Source organism: Bos javanicus, chromosome 22 (genome assembly GCF_032452875.1).
Source record: "Bos javanicus breed banteng chromosome 22, ARS-OSU_banteng_1.0, whole genome shotgun sequence".
NCBI lineage: Eukaryota > Metazoa > Chordata > Mammalia > Artiodactyla > Bovidae > Bos > Bos javanicus.
Window position 1 is genome coordinate 14,315,031 of NC_083889.1, and position 17,963 is coordinate 14,332,993.

Genomic DNA, 17,963 nt, shown 5'->3' on the forward strand with positions numbered 1-17,963 from the left:
ATCTGGGAACTTACTGAGATGCAAATACTTATGCTCTCCTCCAGACCTACTGAATGAGAAACGCTGGAAGTGAGGTCCAACAATCCACATTTTAACAAACCTTCCCAGTAATTCTGATGTGCATGAGGCTTTTCACAGCTAATGTTCACCATACAAGCACTTAAAGCTGTGGATTATTCCCCTCTTAGTACCATTTTAACAGAATCACAAAAACCTTGATGTGTTAGGTGTCCTTCATCATTAAGTTTAAATGTTACATAAATCCTCTTGGGAGATCTTCATTAACACATGAGTTACTGTTGGTGGGAATATAAATTGGTACAGGCACTAAGAAGAACAGTATGAAGGTTCCTTAAAAAACTAAAATTAGAGTTACCAGTAAGATCCACTCCTGGGCATGTATCTGGAGAAAAGTCTAATTTGAGAAGACATACACAGACAGTGTTCACTGCAGCACTGTTTACAATAGTCAAGACATGAAGACAACCTAAATGCCCATCGACAGATGAATGGATAAAGAAGATGCAGTAGATTAAATGTATACGCAATGGAATCTGCTCAGCCATAAAAAAAAGAATGAAATAATGACATTTGCAGCAACATGGATGAATCTAGAGAATATCATACTACATGAAGTAAGCCAGACAAAGACAAATAGGATACCACTTCTGTGTGGAACTTTTAAAAAAAAGATACAAATGAACTTACTTACAAAATAGAAATAGATCCATAGAAATAGAAAACAAACTTACGGTTACCAAAGGGGAAAGGAGCAGGGGTTAATTTAGGAATCTGGGACTAGCATATATACACTCCTATAAAAACAGATAAGCAACAAAGCCCTAGTATACAGCACAGGAAGCTATACTCAGTACCTTATATAAGAGAAAAGAGTGTGACAAAGAATAGATCTGTATCATGTGTAACTAAATCACCGCCCTGTACATCTGAAACTAGCACAGCATTTTAGGCCGACTATACTTCAATTAAATAAATCATGAAACTGATGAATAAAGAAAACAAACATCAAGTACTTAAAAGTAATTTGCTTAATTTCTAAACATTTGAGAAATTTTCTAGGTTTCCTCTTATTAACTTATAATTTCATCCCTTCATCATAAGAGAACATATCCTAAGTGATTTTAATCCTTTGTTAAGATAAGTTTTATGGCTGACAATAAGGTCTTAGTGAATATTCAGTGTGCATTTTAAATAAATGTATTTTACAGTTGTTTGAATTAGTATTCTATAAATGTCAATTAATTCAATTTCATTCATATCATTCAAATCTTCTATCAATATGTTCTTTTTTTCTTGCCTGTTTAAAAAATATTCAATTTTTAACATATTTAGTAACATATCTGTCTACTTCTCCTTTTAGTTCTGTCAATTTTCCCTTTATTTTAAAGTGCTTATAGTTGGTACATATAAATTCAGGGTTGTTAATACTTCCTAATGCACTGAAGGAGCCTCCCTGGTGGCTCAATGGTAAAGAATGCACCTCCCACAGAGGTCCTTTGTCTCCATAGGTTAGTTCATTCCTGAGTATTTAATTTTGTTGCAATGGTGAAAGGAACTGTTTCCTTAGTTCTCTGACTTTTCACTGCTAATGTATAGGAATGCATGGGATTTCTGTGTATTAAATTTTATATCCTGCAATTTTACTATATTCATTGATTAGCACTAATAATTTTCTGGTGGCACCTTTAGGGTTTTCTACGTAAAGAATCATGTCATCTGCAAACTGTGAGAGTTTTACTTCTTTTCCAAACTGGATTCCTTTTCTTTCTTTTTCTTATCTGATTGCTGTTGCTAGAACTTCGAAAACTATGCTAAATAACAGTGGCAAGAGTAGGCACCCTTGTCTTGGTCCTGATTTTAGAGGAAATGGTTTCAATTTTTCACAATTAAGAATAATGTTTGAAATGGGTTTGTCGTATATGGCCTTTATTATGTTGACACATGTTCCTTCTATGCCTACTTTCTGGAGAAACTTTTTAATATAAATGGGTGTTGCATTTTGCCAAAATCTTTCTCTGCATCTATTGAGGTGACCGTATGGTTTTTATTTTTCAGTTTGTTGATACAGTATGTTACACTGACTGATTTGCCTATATATTGACGAATGCTTGCATCCCTGAGATAAAGCCCATTTGATCGTGATGTATGATCTTTTTAATGTGTTGTTGGATTCTGTTTGCTAGATTTTGTTGAGGATTTTTATAAGACACTGATGAAAGAAATTAGAGATGACACAAATAGATGAAGAGATATACCATGTTCTTGAATTGGAAGAATGAATACTATGAAAATGACTACACTATCCAAAGCAATCAGTAGATTCAATGCAATCCCCATCAAACTACCAATGGTATTTTTCACAGAACTAGAACAAATAATTTCACAATTTGTATAGAAACACAAAAGACCCCAAATAGCCAAAGCAATTCTGAGAAAGAATGGAGCTGGAAGAATCAATCTTTCTGACTTCAGACTTTACTACAAAGCTACAGTTATTAAGACAGTATGGTACTTGCACGAAATCAGAAATATAGACCAATGGAACAAGAGAGAAAGCCTGGAGATAAATCCTCGCACTTACGGTCACCTTACCTTTGACAAAGGAGGCAAAGATACACAACGGAGAAAAGACCATCCTTCAATGAGTGATGCTGGGAGAACAGGGCAACTACGTGTAAAAGAATAAAATTAGAGCACGTCCTAACACCACACACAAAAACAGTAAACTCAAAACGGACTAAAGACCTGAAGGTAAGACCAGAAACTATCAAACTTAGGAGAAAACATAGGCACAACACTCCCCGTCATAAACCACAGCAAGATCCTCTGTGACCCACCTCCTAGAGTGACGGAAATCAAAACAAAACCAAACGGGACCTAATTTAACTTAAAAGCTTTTGCACAACTAAGGAAACCATAAGCAAAGTGAAAAGACAACCCTCAGAACGAGAGGCAAAAATAGCAAATGAAACAACTGACAAAGAACTAATCTCCAAAATACACAAGCTCAATACCAGAAAAAAAAACAACCCAATCAGAAAATGGGCAGAAGACCTAAACAGACATGTCTCCAAAGCAGACATATGGATGGCTAATAAACACATGAAAAGATGCCCAGCGTCACTTGTTATTCAGTTCAGTTGCTCAGTCATGTCGGACTCTTTGTGACCCCATGAATCACAGCATGCCAGCCCTCCCTGTCCATCACCAACTGCTGGAGTTCAGACTCATGTCCATCGAGTCAGTGATGCCATCCAGCCATCTCATACTTTGTCGTGTTATTAGAGAAGTACAAATCAAAATGACAATGAGATATCACCTCACATGGGTCAGAATGGCCATCATCAAAAAATCTACAAACAATAAATGTTGGAGAGGAGGTGGAGAAGACGGAACCCTCTTACACTGTTGGTGGGAATATAAATTGATACAGCCATTATGGAGAACAGTACGGAGGTTCCTTAAAAAACTAGGAAGAAAACTTACATATGACCCAGCAATCCCACTACTAGGCATACACCCTGAGGAAATCATAACTGAAAAAGAAACGTACTCCAGTGTTCACTGCAGCACTATTTACAATAGCTAGTGCCAGGAGCCAGCACGGGAGTCCCCACCCATGACAAGGTCATGTGGGAGAGTTCTGGTGGGCAAGGCGAGCCAGAACTCGAGGGGTGCCCCTCTGGACCCGCCTGAGCGTCTACCCCCAAACCAAAATCTGTCTGTTTTACTATTTCACGACTTTCACCAACTCCTCTGACATTAACGGGGGGCTATCCCCGGTAAGAAAATCAATTTAAAACTCTAGTTAATAAGTCTCCTGGACATAATAGGAATGTTTCAATTCAAACCCCTCTGATGACTTTCTAGCTTGCCTGACAAGTTTGTTCAGATTCACAGCCTCCCAACCACAAGAGGCATGAGAAGCTTAAGATATTCTAACAATGCCGAGCTTCTCAGAGAATAGAACTAGTAAAGGATTTCTTTGTTGAGCTAATGCTTGCTGCCAAGTTTCCATATCCCTTACCTACTGTGTCCCTGGGAGTGTATTGATATAGTTGGTGTATAGAAATGTAAGTAGTAGCTTTAATGTTTGCAACCTTGGACCCCTGAGTTAATTCTTTTCTTGTTATATCCCACCACTTTTTGCCCTATAGGTATGCAACTTTATCTAATGCTTTTGGAGGGTGGCGCCTGACTTTAGAATAATCACCTTTAGAGAAAAATAAGTTTTCTGAGGAAAAGGGTCATAAAATGTTAACAGGCTTCCTGGCCAGAAAATGATGTAAATCACCTAAAGCTTTTGCATATGATAAGTTTGAAAGCCTGGCTTCAATAGGGATCAAGGACTGCTGTCCTTGCATGACTCTACCCCTTCCCCCATTATCCTCTATGCACAACTTAAGGTATAAAAACTACTTTGGAAAATAAAGTGCGGGCCTTGCTCACAGAAGCTTGTTCTCCCCATGTCATTCTTTCTCCTTCCTTTTCCTTTTCAGGGTGACCACCTGGAGCGCAGGGGCTCTCTGCATTCACTTTCCTGCCTGGGCTTCTAAGACCCACTCGAGAAGGTGCCTAAGGTGGGGCACCTTCCACGATTCGAGAGGGTGCCTGCGGCCTACGTGAACAGAGCAAGTCCTGTGCTGGGGCTTTATTGGCTTTCTGCGTAAACCAAGGAATATCAGCCTCTTTTCTCTCCTCTATTTTCTTAACTGCAAAATGCTCTCTTTTTCTCTTTATCTATTCTTTCGCCAGCGCCGTCCTCCTGAGGGAATCCCTGATCCAACCGGGGCTGGACCCCGGTAAGCTAGGACACAGAAGCAACCTAGACATCCATCAACAGATGAATGGATAAAGAAGTTGTAGTACATATACACAATGGAATATTACTCAGGTATAAAAAGGAATGCATTTGAGTCGGTTCTAATGAGGTGGACAAACCTAGAGCCTATTATACAAAGTGCAGTAAGTCAGAAAAACAAATATTGTATATTAATACTTATATATGGAGTCTAGAAAGATAGTATTGATGAACCCATCTACAGGGCAGCAGTGGAGATGCAGACAAAGAGAACAGACTTATGGGCACAGTGAGGGAGAGAGAAGGTGGGATGATTTGAGAGAGCAGCCCTGAAACATACACATTACCATATGTAAAGTACACAGACAGTGGGAATTTTCTGTATGACATAGGGAACCCAAAGTTAGTGCTCTGTGACAACCAAGAGGGGTGGGATGGGGAAAGAGGTTTAAGAGAGAGGGGACATATGCATACCTATGGCTGATTCATGCTGATGTATGGCAGAAACCATCACAATATTGTAAAGTAACTGTCCTCCAACTCAAAATTTTTAAAAATTATTTTAAAAAAGAATCTGCCTGCCAATGCAGGAGACACAGGTTCAATCCCTGAGTCAGGAAGACCGTCTGGAAAAGGAATTGGCAACCCACTCCAGTATTTTTGCCAGGAAAATGCCATGGACCGAGGAGCCTGGCAGGCTACAGTCCATGGGGTCTCAAAAGAGTGGGACACGGCTTTGCGACTAAACAACAAAATTCATTGAAACTTCTATTATGAAACACCTATCTCTATCTCTAGTGTTACTCCCTCAGTATCTATCTTTTTATTAACATAGCCATGCAGCTTTCTTATTAATAGTGTTGCTATGGTATATCTTTCTCCGTGTTTTTAGTCTATCTTCATATTTAAATATGTCTTATGTAAACTTCATATAGCTAGGTTTCTCTTTTTAATCCAGTATGACAACCTGTGCCTTTTAAATGAAGTATCTAGGCCACTGAACTTTAATGTAATTATTAACGTGACATGGTTTAAGTCTATCATCTTGCTATTATTCACTTTCTATTTGCCCCATTTGATCTTTCTCCCTTTAATCCTCCTTTCCCAACTTACTTTTGATTGAGTTCACAATTGCATTGCATTTCTTCTACTGACCAAATTAGCTATAGCTGTTTGCTTACTTTTTTACTGGACACTCTTGAGATTATGATAGCATCTGTTAAGTAATCACATTTCACCTTACATCAGCATTACCTTATTTCACATACAATGCAAAAACACATACAATGTGTACATACAACATAATATACACATAAACTATAGAATGAGCTAGAAAAAAATGTTTGATGAGATAATTGTTGGAAATTTTCCAAAGTGTTCTGAAGTCTCCGGCTAACTTGGAGGCTGTGTGTTTGTGTGTTTGTGTTGAGTGACACTCCCTGGAGCCCCGCAGAAAGCAGTAGGGTGAGAGGTCAAAGAGGAGCAGAAATTTCAACAATTGCCCAGAGCTGGGGATGTAAGAGTTTGGAAGTCAAGTCCCACCAAGTTAGGAAATGGGACTCAGTCCCTTGACCTGGGAAGACTGCTGGGTTCTACTTGGAGCAACAGCCGGAGGATAAGCCAGCTGAAAACACAGCTCACACAGTCAGCTTCCTTTCCTTTCTTCCAAGTTGGGCGTCCCCTCCACCTTCTACCTACTTCTGTTTTATACTCTGTCTAGATTCCTTATCATTATTGGCAGAAGCTTCTCATCCATTACCAGAACCACAATTCCAACCCAGGTCTGATTTTTATGTCAGTTTCTCACCGGGAAAGAAGTGTAAATGCACACTCCAAACAGTAATAAAACCCAAAAAAGTCTGGTTACAAACTTCCATAAAAACTTTAAACTTTTCTAGAGTTAAAGATAAAATCAACAAGCTTCCTTGATACCTCCCAGTGTAGATAAGTGGACTGCTCCTTTTCTTATTCTTCCTGCAAATTCCCGTTCTTAACTAAAGGTGTAGCTCTTCAAGAGCCTTAGTTCCAACTAACTGCTGCTGGGCAACCTAAGGCCTCAGCTTCTGTTCTCAAGTTCCACCAGATCACAAAACTCAATGACAATAACCACCACCCTACCCTGCCTCAGATAGCCTCAAAGTCTTACCATTTCACATTTCAGCTCCCTGTTTCTGACTTGTGTGAATTTCCCTTACTTTCCCGGACATCCAACTAAGTCTTTTAAAAGTCTTTGTTACATTTTATCCTGTATTTCTAGATTTTTTTTGTTTTTGCTGCTTCGGGAGGATTTCCAAGTAATCTAAGTAACTAAGTTGTCATAGTTCAAAAAACATATGCTATTTTATAAGTAGAGAAAAAAAAGTATAACAGACAGTACATGGGGAAAACTCTAGGTAAAAATAATTTCATTTATGTGCATGAAACATGTACATCCCACAAAGTGGAACAAGTATCATTTGTTCTTCCAAAAAGTGATACGTTGGAAATGAGGATTGTGGGAAATAAGGACCATGGCAGAGCTCGCTGTGTGCAGCTGTTTCAGTAATGAAAAGCTGCAGCATGCAAGGCACCGGGGGAGCGGTGCAAGTGTGCAGCATAACAGAGAACAAGAGCCCAAAGTGGACACGCTATACCACAACCTTTCAAATACATGCCAGAACAGTCAATTGTCTGTAAATACAGTTCATCATGTCCTGCGTTTAGAGTTCCACAGGCACACAATGTTCAGAGAGACCTAAGCTGAATAATGCTTCAAAACACCATGTATCTACCGCTTAACATAAAATTCAAATCTAAAACCACAGGGAATTCGGCTCTATGTTATATGGCAGCCTGGATGGGAGTGGAGTTTGGGGGAGAATGGATACATGTATATGTCTGGCTGAGTCCCTCTGCTGTCCACCTCAAGCTATCACAACATCGTTAATTAGCTATACTCCAATACAAAACAAAAAGCTTTAAAAAAGAAGTCTAAAACCAATTCAGTAGAACGCTGAATAACAGAGAGTCAATACCCGTAAGTTATGATTTCATAAGATACTGATTATCCTACCAAAAAAAATTAGGACATAAAAAGGAAAATAAATGTGAAAACTAGATGAATTTTCAAACAGTAACAGCAATAAAACAGGTGCATACACAATGGACTAAGTGAATCAGTCTGCTGAAAATAAGAGGAAAACACAGTGGGAATTAGTGACAGTTAATACATTGATTAGCGTGTCATGAACTAAAAGGTTAAAACAGGACAGTTACAATTCATGTAACTCTTCAAGTTATTTTCTTACTGTACCCCCAACTTGGCAGTGACAGTGACACTGCCAAGGAGATATCTGGCATCACCTCTTTAATCGAAGGATCCAAGTACGTTCCAACTCCATATGTTTCCTGACACGATGAAATACGAAGGACCCAGCATTATCTATGATACAGTTTTTCTAAAAAGAATTTAACTTGAATCCATCAAGTCTCTAGACCTAACTTAAAATTTATAGGAAACGTTGGGACTAGAGAATCAAATTTAATGATACCAAGAGAAAGCAAACAGACAACTATAAACACCGCACAAGGCAACTCACGTGGGCTTTTCAAGAACTTAGTGTCAGGGGGGAAACCATGGGGGGAGAAATCCAGAATACGAGCAAAAAGAATCCAACAGAGCATTATAAAGATGTTAATACATCACAAGTGGAAGGCCTTCTAAAAATGCAAGGGTGGTTTAATTTTAGGACTGCCATTGATATAACCTACCTATTAATAGAGATAGGAATAAAACCCATACAATCACCTCTATAGATGTCACAGAATCAAATTCAACATTCATTCATGTTAAAAAAATAGGCTAAAAATAAAGAACTTGGTAAATGCTAATTTAACATGATTTTATACCAAGGCCAAGAATTAATGAAAACACAGAGCACTGAAAACTCTCTTTCATTGGTGAAAGGAGTTTAAGGCTATACAACTGTTTCAGAAAACAGATTAGATGACCCTGTGAAGTTGAACATACACATATCCTATGACCTAGCAACGCTAACTCCTAGGTCTATCCAATAGAAGGCTCACATAAGTGCATCAAACTGTTTTTAAAAGATTTACCTGTAATAGCCAAACATGGCAAACAACCCGAATGTCCATCACCAGCAATGTGACGGTGTAACGAAAGGGAATGAGACACCTAAGATGAGGGTGGATTTCATACACATGACATGCAACAGAAGAAGCCAGAGACCACGTGCCATGTGATTCCATTTAAATATAACTCAGTGACAGGCCAAGTAATTGTGGCATCAGAAGGTACGGCAGAGGGAGAGATCAGTGATCATGATCAGGCCCGAAGGGTGTCCTGGCAAGCTGGCAATGCTCTGTTTCTTGAACCAGGAGCAGTTTCCTGGGCTTCCACTTTGCAACAATTCACTGAGCATGAAGTTTATGTTTAGTGCACATTTCTGTATGTTTGTAACACTTCAGTAAAAAGAGTATTACCATCTTTAATCCAAAAAGCACACACAAAGCAATCCCTGAATCTATAATCCCAAAATATGTAACACAAAAGGAAATATATATATAATTATATATCAAATTGGTGACAAGATTATTTGAATTGATCTGAAAACACAGTAGATTGTATCCCCAGGACCAAAAAGTAATAATAGTAACTTAAACAGCACTTTGTAATTTTATTATTACTAATAATATGGTTATTACTTTTAAACCACTTATTAACTATCGGTTAAAGAAGGTAAGTGTATTGATATCATGACCAACGAAGGTTTTCAGCCTCTAACAAGAGCGCTTGAATTTTTAAATAGAAAAGTTGTGAACTGAAAGTACGGGTACGAGTGAACTTGTGATTTTTCTCTTTTGGAACATTTCCTAGCTAGAAGAAACGACAATCCCAGCATCAGTAACACCCAGACCCAGACTGTGTTCTCTAAGCACCACTGTCAGCCAGAATTAAATAAGGTTTCCTGTAGAACTGACTTCGGAACTAAGGCTGACTATTCCCAAGAATAGTGAAATCTTCTTGACAGAAAGCAACTAAGTTATCAGAGACAATGATCAGCTCACGCAGAAAGGAGAAAGGAGCAAACTCGAACGGGCTCCTGTTGGACTGAGATGGAACTCAGTCCACAAGACTAATGCCTACAGCAGACTGAATATACAAACATATATATGTAAATCCATAATTTCTTCATACAAAAAAAAAAAAAACCTCACTGGACAGAATTAAGACTACTAATGCACAACGTATTATTCTGAATATTGGTCTACAAAGGTAGACAATCATTCATCCTGCCTTTGCTAAACACACTGTATTTTTGGATAACCAATTAGCCGAGATGGGAAAGTTCTAATACCAGCTGTAAATGAGAAAGGAATTATAGAAAGAAAAAAATTATCATTTTGGGAACCCTGAAGGACTAATGCCACTAGGCACTGATCATCGATAGAGGCTAGAACTTTGAAGAGTGATGGAAAAGTTCAAAATCATAGTGTTGACAACACTTGAAGCTAGTGACCAATCACACTATCACTAGCCAGACACTATTATATGCATCTTCCTGTGAGTCAATAGGAAACACAGAGCACCAACTAGGAAGAATTCCTACCCTTTCTCCATAAAACAACTTGAATCTAAGCAAGTCTACATATCTAAGCAGTTCATGGGAAACACAGGTGAGAGAAGACCACCAAGGAGAGAATAAAACTTAATGGAATTCAGCTCCGGTCAAAACAAGTGCCAATTTGTCTTTGATAAATGAATGGCACTAAAAAATAACAGGAAAATGTTTGAAATTCAGGGACTTAATAGTCGATGTTCTCTAAATGCAGTACCGGACCTTGTTTCAGTCCTGGTTCAATGAAAAAATACACAATGACATGTGTGAGACATCAGGGAAATCGGAACACTGACTGGTATTCAGTATCAGGCAACCACTGGCGATGGTGTTAGCCGTGGTAACAGCGTGGTGGCTGTATTTTTTTAAAGCCTCTTCTGTTAGATATATATACTAGAGCATTTATGAGCACAGTATGAGGTCTAAGATTTTTTTTTTAATACTATACCAGGGGCTGGGGGGTGGGAATTTTCCTGAAAGTCCAGTGGTTAGGATTCCACACTTTCTGCTGGGGGCTGGAGTTCAATCCCTGATCAGGAAACTAAATCCAACAAGCAGGCCACACAGTACCACCAAAAAACAAACAAAAATAAAACTGTAACGGGAGAAGGGGAGACATAGGGAGGAGACAGGGAGGGGAGTGAGAGGGTAAGACGACAGACAGACAATATTCGTAAAATGTCAGTAACTGCTGGAAGTGAGCTCAGTATTTCAGCCTCTCTACTTTTATGTATATTGAGATTTTCCATAATGAAAATGTTTAATGAAGGGATCAGACTAGAGTATCTGTTAATATCTTTCCAGTTCTGAATCTTAAGGTTTTATATTCAATTTCCTAAAATATATCCACTGCATGTTTAAGATTTAAATATACGTAACATAATATCATAATATTTATTTTAAATTATTACACATAAGAATCACAACAAACTCAGGGCGATAAATGTGTTGCCTAGGAGGAAAAGTATAAGAAGCTGGCTATATTTTTCTGTAGAAAACATAAGGAAGAAGTTAATAAATGCTTCTAAATATATACAAGAGACCACAACCAGCTCTTTTCTGTAGCCAGTGATGGCAGAATAAGATGGAAGGGACTTAAACTGTATCATAAGAAAAGTAAAATAGATTTTTCTCCATCCATCTCTTCTGTCTCCTGATAACAAATTATACTGCCACACTTTCCTACCATTCTTGTAATCGTTTATTAAATCTTTTAACAGGGACTGAATACCAGATGTACACACGTTACTTGGCTGGCTAGGCACCATGGATTACAGTGATGAATAATGAGGTTCTATAAAAAGAGAATGAAACAGTGCCATTTGCAGCAACAGGGGTAGACAGAGATTATGACACTAAGTGAGGTAAGACAGAGAAAGACAAGTATCATATGATATCACTTACACATGGAATCTTTTCAAAAGAAAGATAATACACATCAACCTATGTACAAAACAGAAATAGACCCACAGACAAAGGGGAAAAAAAACTTATAGCTACCAAAGGGGAAAGGGGAGGAGGATAAATTAAGAGTTTGGGATTAACATACACACACTAATACATATAAAATAGATAACAAACAAGGGCCTACTTGTGTAGCACAGAAAACCATACTTAGTATTTTGTAGTAACTTATAAGGGGAAAGAATCTGAAAAAAGAAGAGATATAGACAGATACACGTATAACTGAATCACTTTGCTGGACACCTGAAAGTGACGCATTGTAAATCAATTATACTTCAATAAAAAAACAAAATTTTAAAAATTAATAAAATAAAATGAGGTCTATGCCTTTAAAATGCCTACAGGATCTTCAACCACGAGTTTTATTGAAACATACTGGAGAAAACTACATATGAACACACAATTGTGCTACAGAAACCTCGTCTCAAGAGTTCTGAACCTAAGGTCATAGATGGGCCTCACAGGAATCCTCATCTCCTGAAATGACTGCACTGTTCTCAAGAGGCTGTCATGACTTTCCTTAATCTAAAATGGGACCGGAATCACATCTCATGCAGCATAAACCAAAAAAAAACAGGGAAATGACAAACAAAGTGACCTATACCTGCCAAGCTTATTTCTTCCTCAAGTTCTAACTTGTAAAAACTTTGTTTCCAGTGTTTGAGCGTCCCCTAGTGGTTGTCTCAATTGCTACAGTCAATTGGTCTTAATGGTGGCTACCTTGTAAACTTTGTTTCCTGTGTTTGAGTGCCATCTAGTGGTTGTTTCGATTGTTACAGAACTAAAAAATCTGTTGGATTCAATAGACATGAACTTGGGCAAATTTCAGGAGATAGTGAGAGGCAGAGAGGCTTGGCGAGCTGCAGTCCACGGGATTTCAAAGAGTCAGACACGACTCAGTGACTGAACAACACAACACAAAAATATTGTAAGCAGTAACAAATTTTTAAACAGATGGCATTAGAAAGGAGTACCTGACACAATTTCAAGTTACTTTGAAAATCCCTCCTTATCCAACAGAAACAATTCACAATATAGTATATGTTAATTCAAAAGTTTCCTAGATAGCGAAATACACACTATTACTTTTTAAAATTAACAGCGGCAGACATCCAAGAAATCTAGTTAATGAAACAAGCTTTATCCAAAAATTGTTAAAATCACGATGAATAGAGCCCTGAAGCCATGTAACTCCACCACACCACCCTCAAAAACTACCAGTGTTGAAAATGAGAGGCAGCGCTGAAGTGTGACGGTCTACTGAGGTTACTTTATAGCGGCTGCCACATTCCACGAAAAACACTTAAGTGAACACCCACAAGAGCTGTATGTTCTAAAATTGAGAACATTCTCTCCATTCATAGCATTTCAGTAATAAAACAAATTACCTCAATAACAGGTGCATTTTCCTGGAGCTCAGATGTGTGTGAGGCCAGTAAACCAATCATCCGAGCGATCTTGGCCCTTCTGTAAACAGAGAGAAAATGGGTTCTGAAGTGGAGAGTTAGGACCAAGGAAATCAACCCCATTTAGTTACATTATACAACTGTAAGCATCAACATGGGAGAAAAGTGGGATGGGATGGGGTGAGCATACATTCCCCCACATGTATGGCCCAGAGGAACGTTCCCTTGTGTACACAGGGAGACATGAACACAACGCCCTCTGCAGCACCATCTGTGTGCATGTGTGCTCAGTCGCTCAGCCGTGTCCGACTCTTTGTGACCCCATGGACTGTAGCCCACCAGGCTCCTCTGTCCATGGGATTCTCCAGGCAAGAATACTGGAGTGGGCTGCCGTTTCCACCTCCAGGGGACCTTCCCGACGCACAGATCAAACCTGCATATCTGGCATCTCCTGCTCTATGGGGTCGCACAGAGTCGGACACGACTGAAGTGGCTTAGCAGCAGCAGCACTGGCAAGTGGATTCTTTACCACTGAGCTAACTGGAAAGTCCATTTGTAATGGTGACAAAAACTGAAGTTGTGCTTTATAACTGCAATGGAAAGTAAAAATTCTTCAAAGGTCTTCGCCAAAGAGAGGAAAGAAATAGTAATTACCCCTTTCAGTATGTGAATGGTTAAATAAACCGTGGTACATACAGACAATGGAATATCTGGAATATCTGACAATGGAATAAAAAGAATGAGCTATCAAGCCATGAAAAGACATGGAAGAACCTTAAATGTGTGTTACTAAGGAAAAAAAGCCAATCGGAAAAAACTACATACTTTATGATCCCAACTACATGACACTCTGGAAAAGGCAAAACTATGGAGGCAATAAAAAGTTCAGTGGCTAAAAGAAGTCAGAGGTATGAACAGGCAGAACCCAAATTTGCTTCTTATCCAATAAATACTGCATGATACCATAATGATGGCGACACATCATTCAACAGTATCCAAACCCACAGACTGTACACACTAAGAATGAACTGTACTGTAAAGTACAGAGTTCGGATGATTTTGACATGTCCCTTTAGGAGCCTCATTTGTAACAAATGTGCCGTTCAGGTGGGAGATACTGATACCTGGAGAGGCAACACGCATGGGAAGGAGAGGCACGTGGGAAATCTCTTTACCGTGCCCTCAATTTGCAGTAAGCCTAAGACAGCTCTAAAAAATAAATTCAATAAAAACCAAGAAAGGGTGGATTTTATCTCAATAAGCGAGTAAGAAAGCATAAGAAAATGCAGTCAAGAGATACAAAACCCCACATCCATCCTACAGGAGTTTCAGGAGCAGAAAAAGGATGAAATAGAGATGAAGAAATCATAAGGACAGAGAAAAGCAAAAGAAAGGCTAAAGCCTTTAAGAGACCGACTGGCAAGGAAATTTTGTAAAAAGATACATCCTAGTAAAAAGTTGCAGGCCTGCAATATAAAGAAAAATTCTTTTTTCACTGAAAAACAGAATCAAGCTGGTCACATATAAGAGGAAGAAGAAAGAGGTGGGCTGCCCTGAGTCTTCCAAAACTGCAGTCAGCACACGAGCGAATGAGCACGCACAAGCCGGGGCTCAAGGATGGGTGTGGTCTGAAGGTCCTGGGAGGCCTCATTCAGCCCGCTGGGCCTGAGCCCCAGAACCACAGCCAGAAAGTTTCAAAGGAAGGAGCAACTCCAGAAGCACAGCCTCTGAGAGACAGTCTTCTTAAAAGAAGTTTTTTTTTTAATTCTGAAAGAAACCGACCAAATGAAATCCAATCCATCAAGAAGTGAAGTAACTCACAAATGGAGAAACTGTATTTAAAAAAAAAAACTGACAATGAGCATTTACTTTATTAAAGTATCAAACTGTACCAAAAACTAGAAAACTCCTTCCTAGAACATCCAGGGAACCGAAAACAATCTTGAAAAACAAGAACAAAGTTGAAGTCACATTTTCTGATTTCAAAACTTACTACAAAACTATGGTGATTGAGACGCTGCGGTACTCACAGAAAGACAGATTTATAGATCCATGAAACAACAGAGAGCCCGGAAACAAACCCTCACCATACGCGGTCAACATGACTATCAGCGAGGCTGCCAACAGCATTTAATGGGGAGAGGACAGTCCTTTCAAAAAACAGTGCTGGAAACTGGAGATACATACACAAAAGAACGAACCTGGGGCTTTCCTGGTGGCTCGCTGGTAAAGAACCCACCTGCCAATGCAGATCACAGGAGTTTGATCCCTGCTTTCGGGAAGATCCCACATGCCTCAGGGCACCTACGCCTGTGCACCACAGCTACCGAGCCTGAGCTCTCAAACCCGCCAGCTGCAACTACGGAAGCCCTCAACCCCTGGAGCCTATGCTCTGCTACGAGAGAAGCCACCGCAGTGAGAAGCTTGTGCGCAACTAGACAGGAGCCCCTGCTTGCTGCAACCAGAGAAAAGCCCAGGTGGCAACAGCCAAAAATAAATAATTTAAAAAAAAAACAAAACTGAACTCTTACCTAATACTGTATTAAAAAACAAAAAACTCAAAATAGATCAAACACCTAAATGTAAGAGCTAAAACTATAAAACGTAATTCAGTTCAGTCGCTCAGTCATGTCCAACTCTTTGTGACCCCATGGACTAGAGCACGCCAGGCTTCCCTGTCCTTCACCATCTCCCGGAGTTCGCTCAAACTCAAGTCCATTCAGTCGGTCAATGCCATCCAACCATCTCGTCCTCTGTCACCCCCTTCTCCTCCTGCCCCCAATCTTTATGGTCATGATCTTCAAGCCCACCATCATATTTTTCTTAGCAAATGAAGACAATTTGACTGGAGTGGAATAGAGGTTCTGGTACATTTGCAAATGAGTTTGTGTCTGTGTACGGACCTTTCATATAAAAATCTTTTATATAAGGAAGTGTAGAAACACTCACACTACTGATGGACACTGTACAGGCAGAACAGAAGTCTGTCCTGGAGAAGACCAGAGTCCTGGGGCTTGTCTCTGAAACAAGGGGTGACTTCGGGCAGTGGTGACCCCCGAGGTCAGAGGAATCTGAAATTGGGTTTCCCACCAAACATGGAGGCTGGTAGTCCTGTTCAGACTTACAAACATTCCAGTAAAGAGTGCAGAGTAGAAAAAAACATGAATGTAAAAGCTTTATGCATTGGATGTGGCAATGATTTCTTGACTATGACACTAAAATCACAGACAACAAAAGAAAAAAATGAAAAACCTGGTTGCATCAAAATTTTTAAACGTAGGCATCAAAGAAGACTATCAACAGAACAAAAAGGCAACTCACAGAATGGGAGATAAGTCATGTACCCAACACAGGGTTAATATCCAGAATACACACAGAACTCCTATAAATAAACTAAGGCAACCAAAAGTGGGCAAAGGACCTGAAAAGACATCTCTCCAAAGAAGACAAACAAATGACCAATACGGACATGAAAAGATGCTTGACATTACTAGTCATTAGTGAAATGCAAATCAAAACCACACTGTATATAACTTCATACCCATTAGAAGAGCTACTACCGAAAAGAAAAGAGAAATGGAAAAAACTAAGGGTTGAAGAGGATGAGGACAAACTAGAACCCTCACGCATTGGTGGTGGGAATGCAAAATAGTGCAGACGCTGTGTAAAAGAGTATGACGGTATTCTCAAGAAACTGAACAAAACATTATCAAATAATCCAGCAATTCCACTCCCAGGCAAACTGAAAGCAGGGACTCAGACAGGTATTTGCACACCAGTGCTCACAACCACATTATCTGCAACAGTCAGAATTAGAAGCAACCCCAGTGTCCATCAACAGATGAAAAGACAAACTGTGGCATACACATATGCGGAGTATTATTCAGCCCTTAAAAAGGAAGACTTTCTGATCCATGCTGCAAGACAGATGAACTTTGAAAGCATTTAGGTAAGTGAAATAATGCAGACACCAAAGCACAAATGTATGATCTCACTTCTATTAAGTACCAAGAAGATGGAAATTCATAGAAACAAAAGAACTGAGATTATCAGGGTCTTGGAAGAGGAGGGATCAGGATTTAATGATTACTGGACAAGAGCTTCTGTTTGGAACTGAAAAAGTTCTGGAAACTGACAATGATCATGGTTGCACAGCATCAGTACTACAATATACATAATGCCATTGAGTTATACACTTTAAATGGCTAAATGATAAATTTTGTTATGTATATTTTATAAATAAAATTTCTTAAATTAAAATATTATGCACTATCTGTGAAGTATACCTCCGTAAAGTTGATTGACAAAGGTTATGCTGGGAAAGACTGAGAGCAGGAGGAGAAGGGGGCAAGAGAGGATGCGATGACTGGATGACATTATCGACTCAATAGACAAGAGTCTGAACAAACCCAGGGAGACAGTGAGAGACAAGGAAGCCTGGCATGCTGCAGTTCATCTGGTCATAAAGAGTAGAACATGACTTAGCAACTGAACAACAAACAGTAAGATTTTATAAATGTTCACTATTACGAGTTCTAACAAAAGGGCATTTTTATACAAAGTGACTGGGAACGCAGGTTGATATGTTTCTACAGAGAATTTCAGCAATTTATCAGAAGTCACAAAAATTATCTATTGCTCTCTACCTGT

At 39.1% G+C, this 17,963-nt stretch overlaps 1 protein-coding gene across 11 annotated transcripts in view; it reads right to left on the reverse strand.

Annotated features, from left to right (window-relative positions):
* ULK4 (unc-51 like kinase 4) overlaps nt 1-17,963 on the reverse strand; it is a 508,471-nt gene that overhangs the window by 447,170 nt on the left and 43,338 nt on the right. For all 11 annotated transcript variants that reach the window (XM_061396049.1, XM_061396042.1, XM_061396048.1 and 8 more), the window contains one exon: nt 13,296-13,374. In XM_061396049.1, the coding sequence (XP_061252033.1) occupies nt 13,296-13,374 (79 nt within the window). The remainder of the gene's footprint in view (nt 1-13,295; nt 13,375-17,963) is intronic.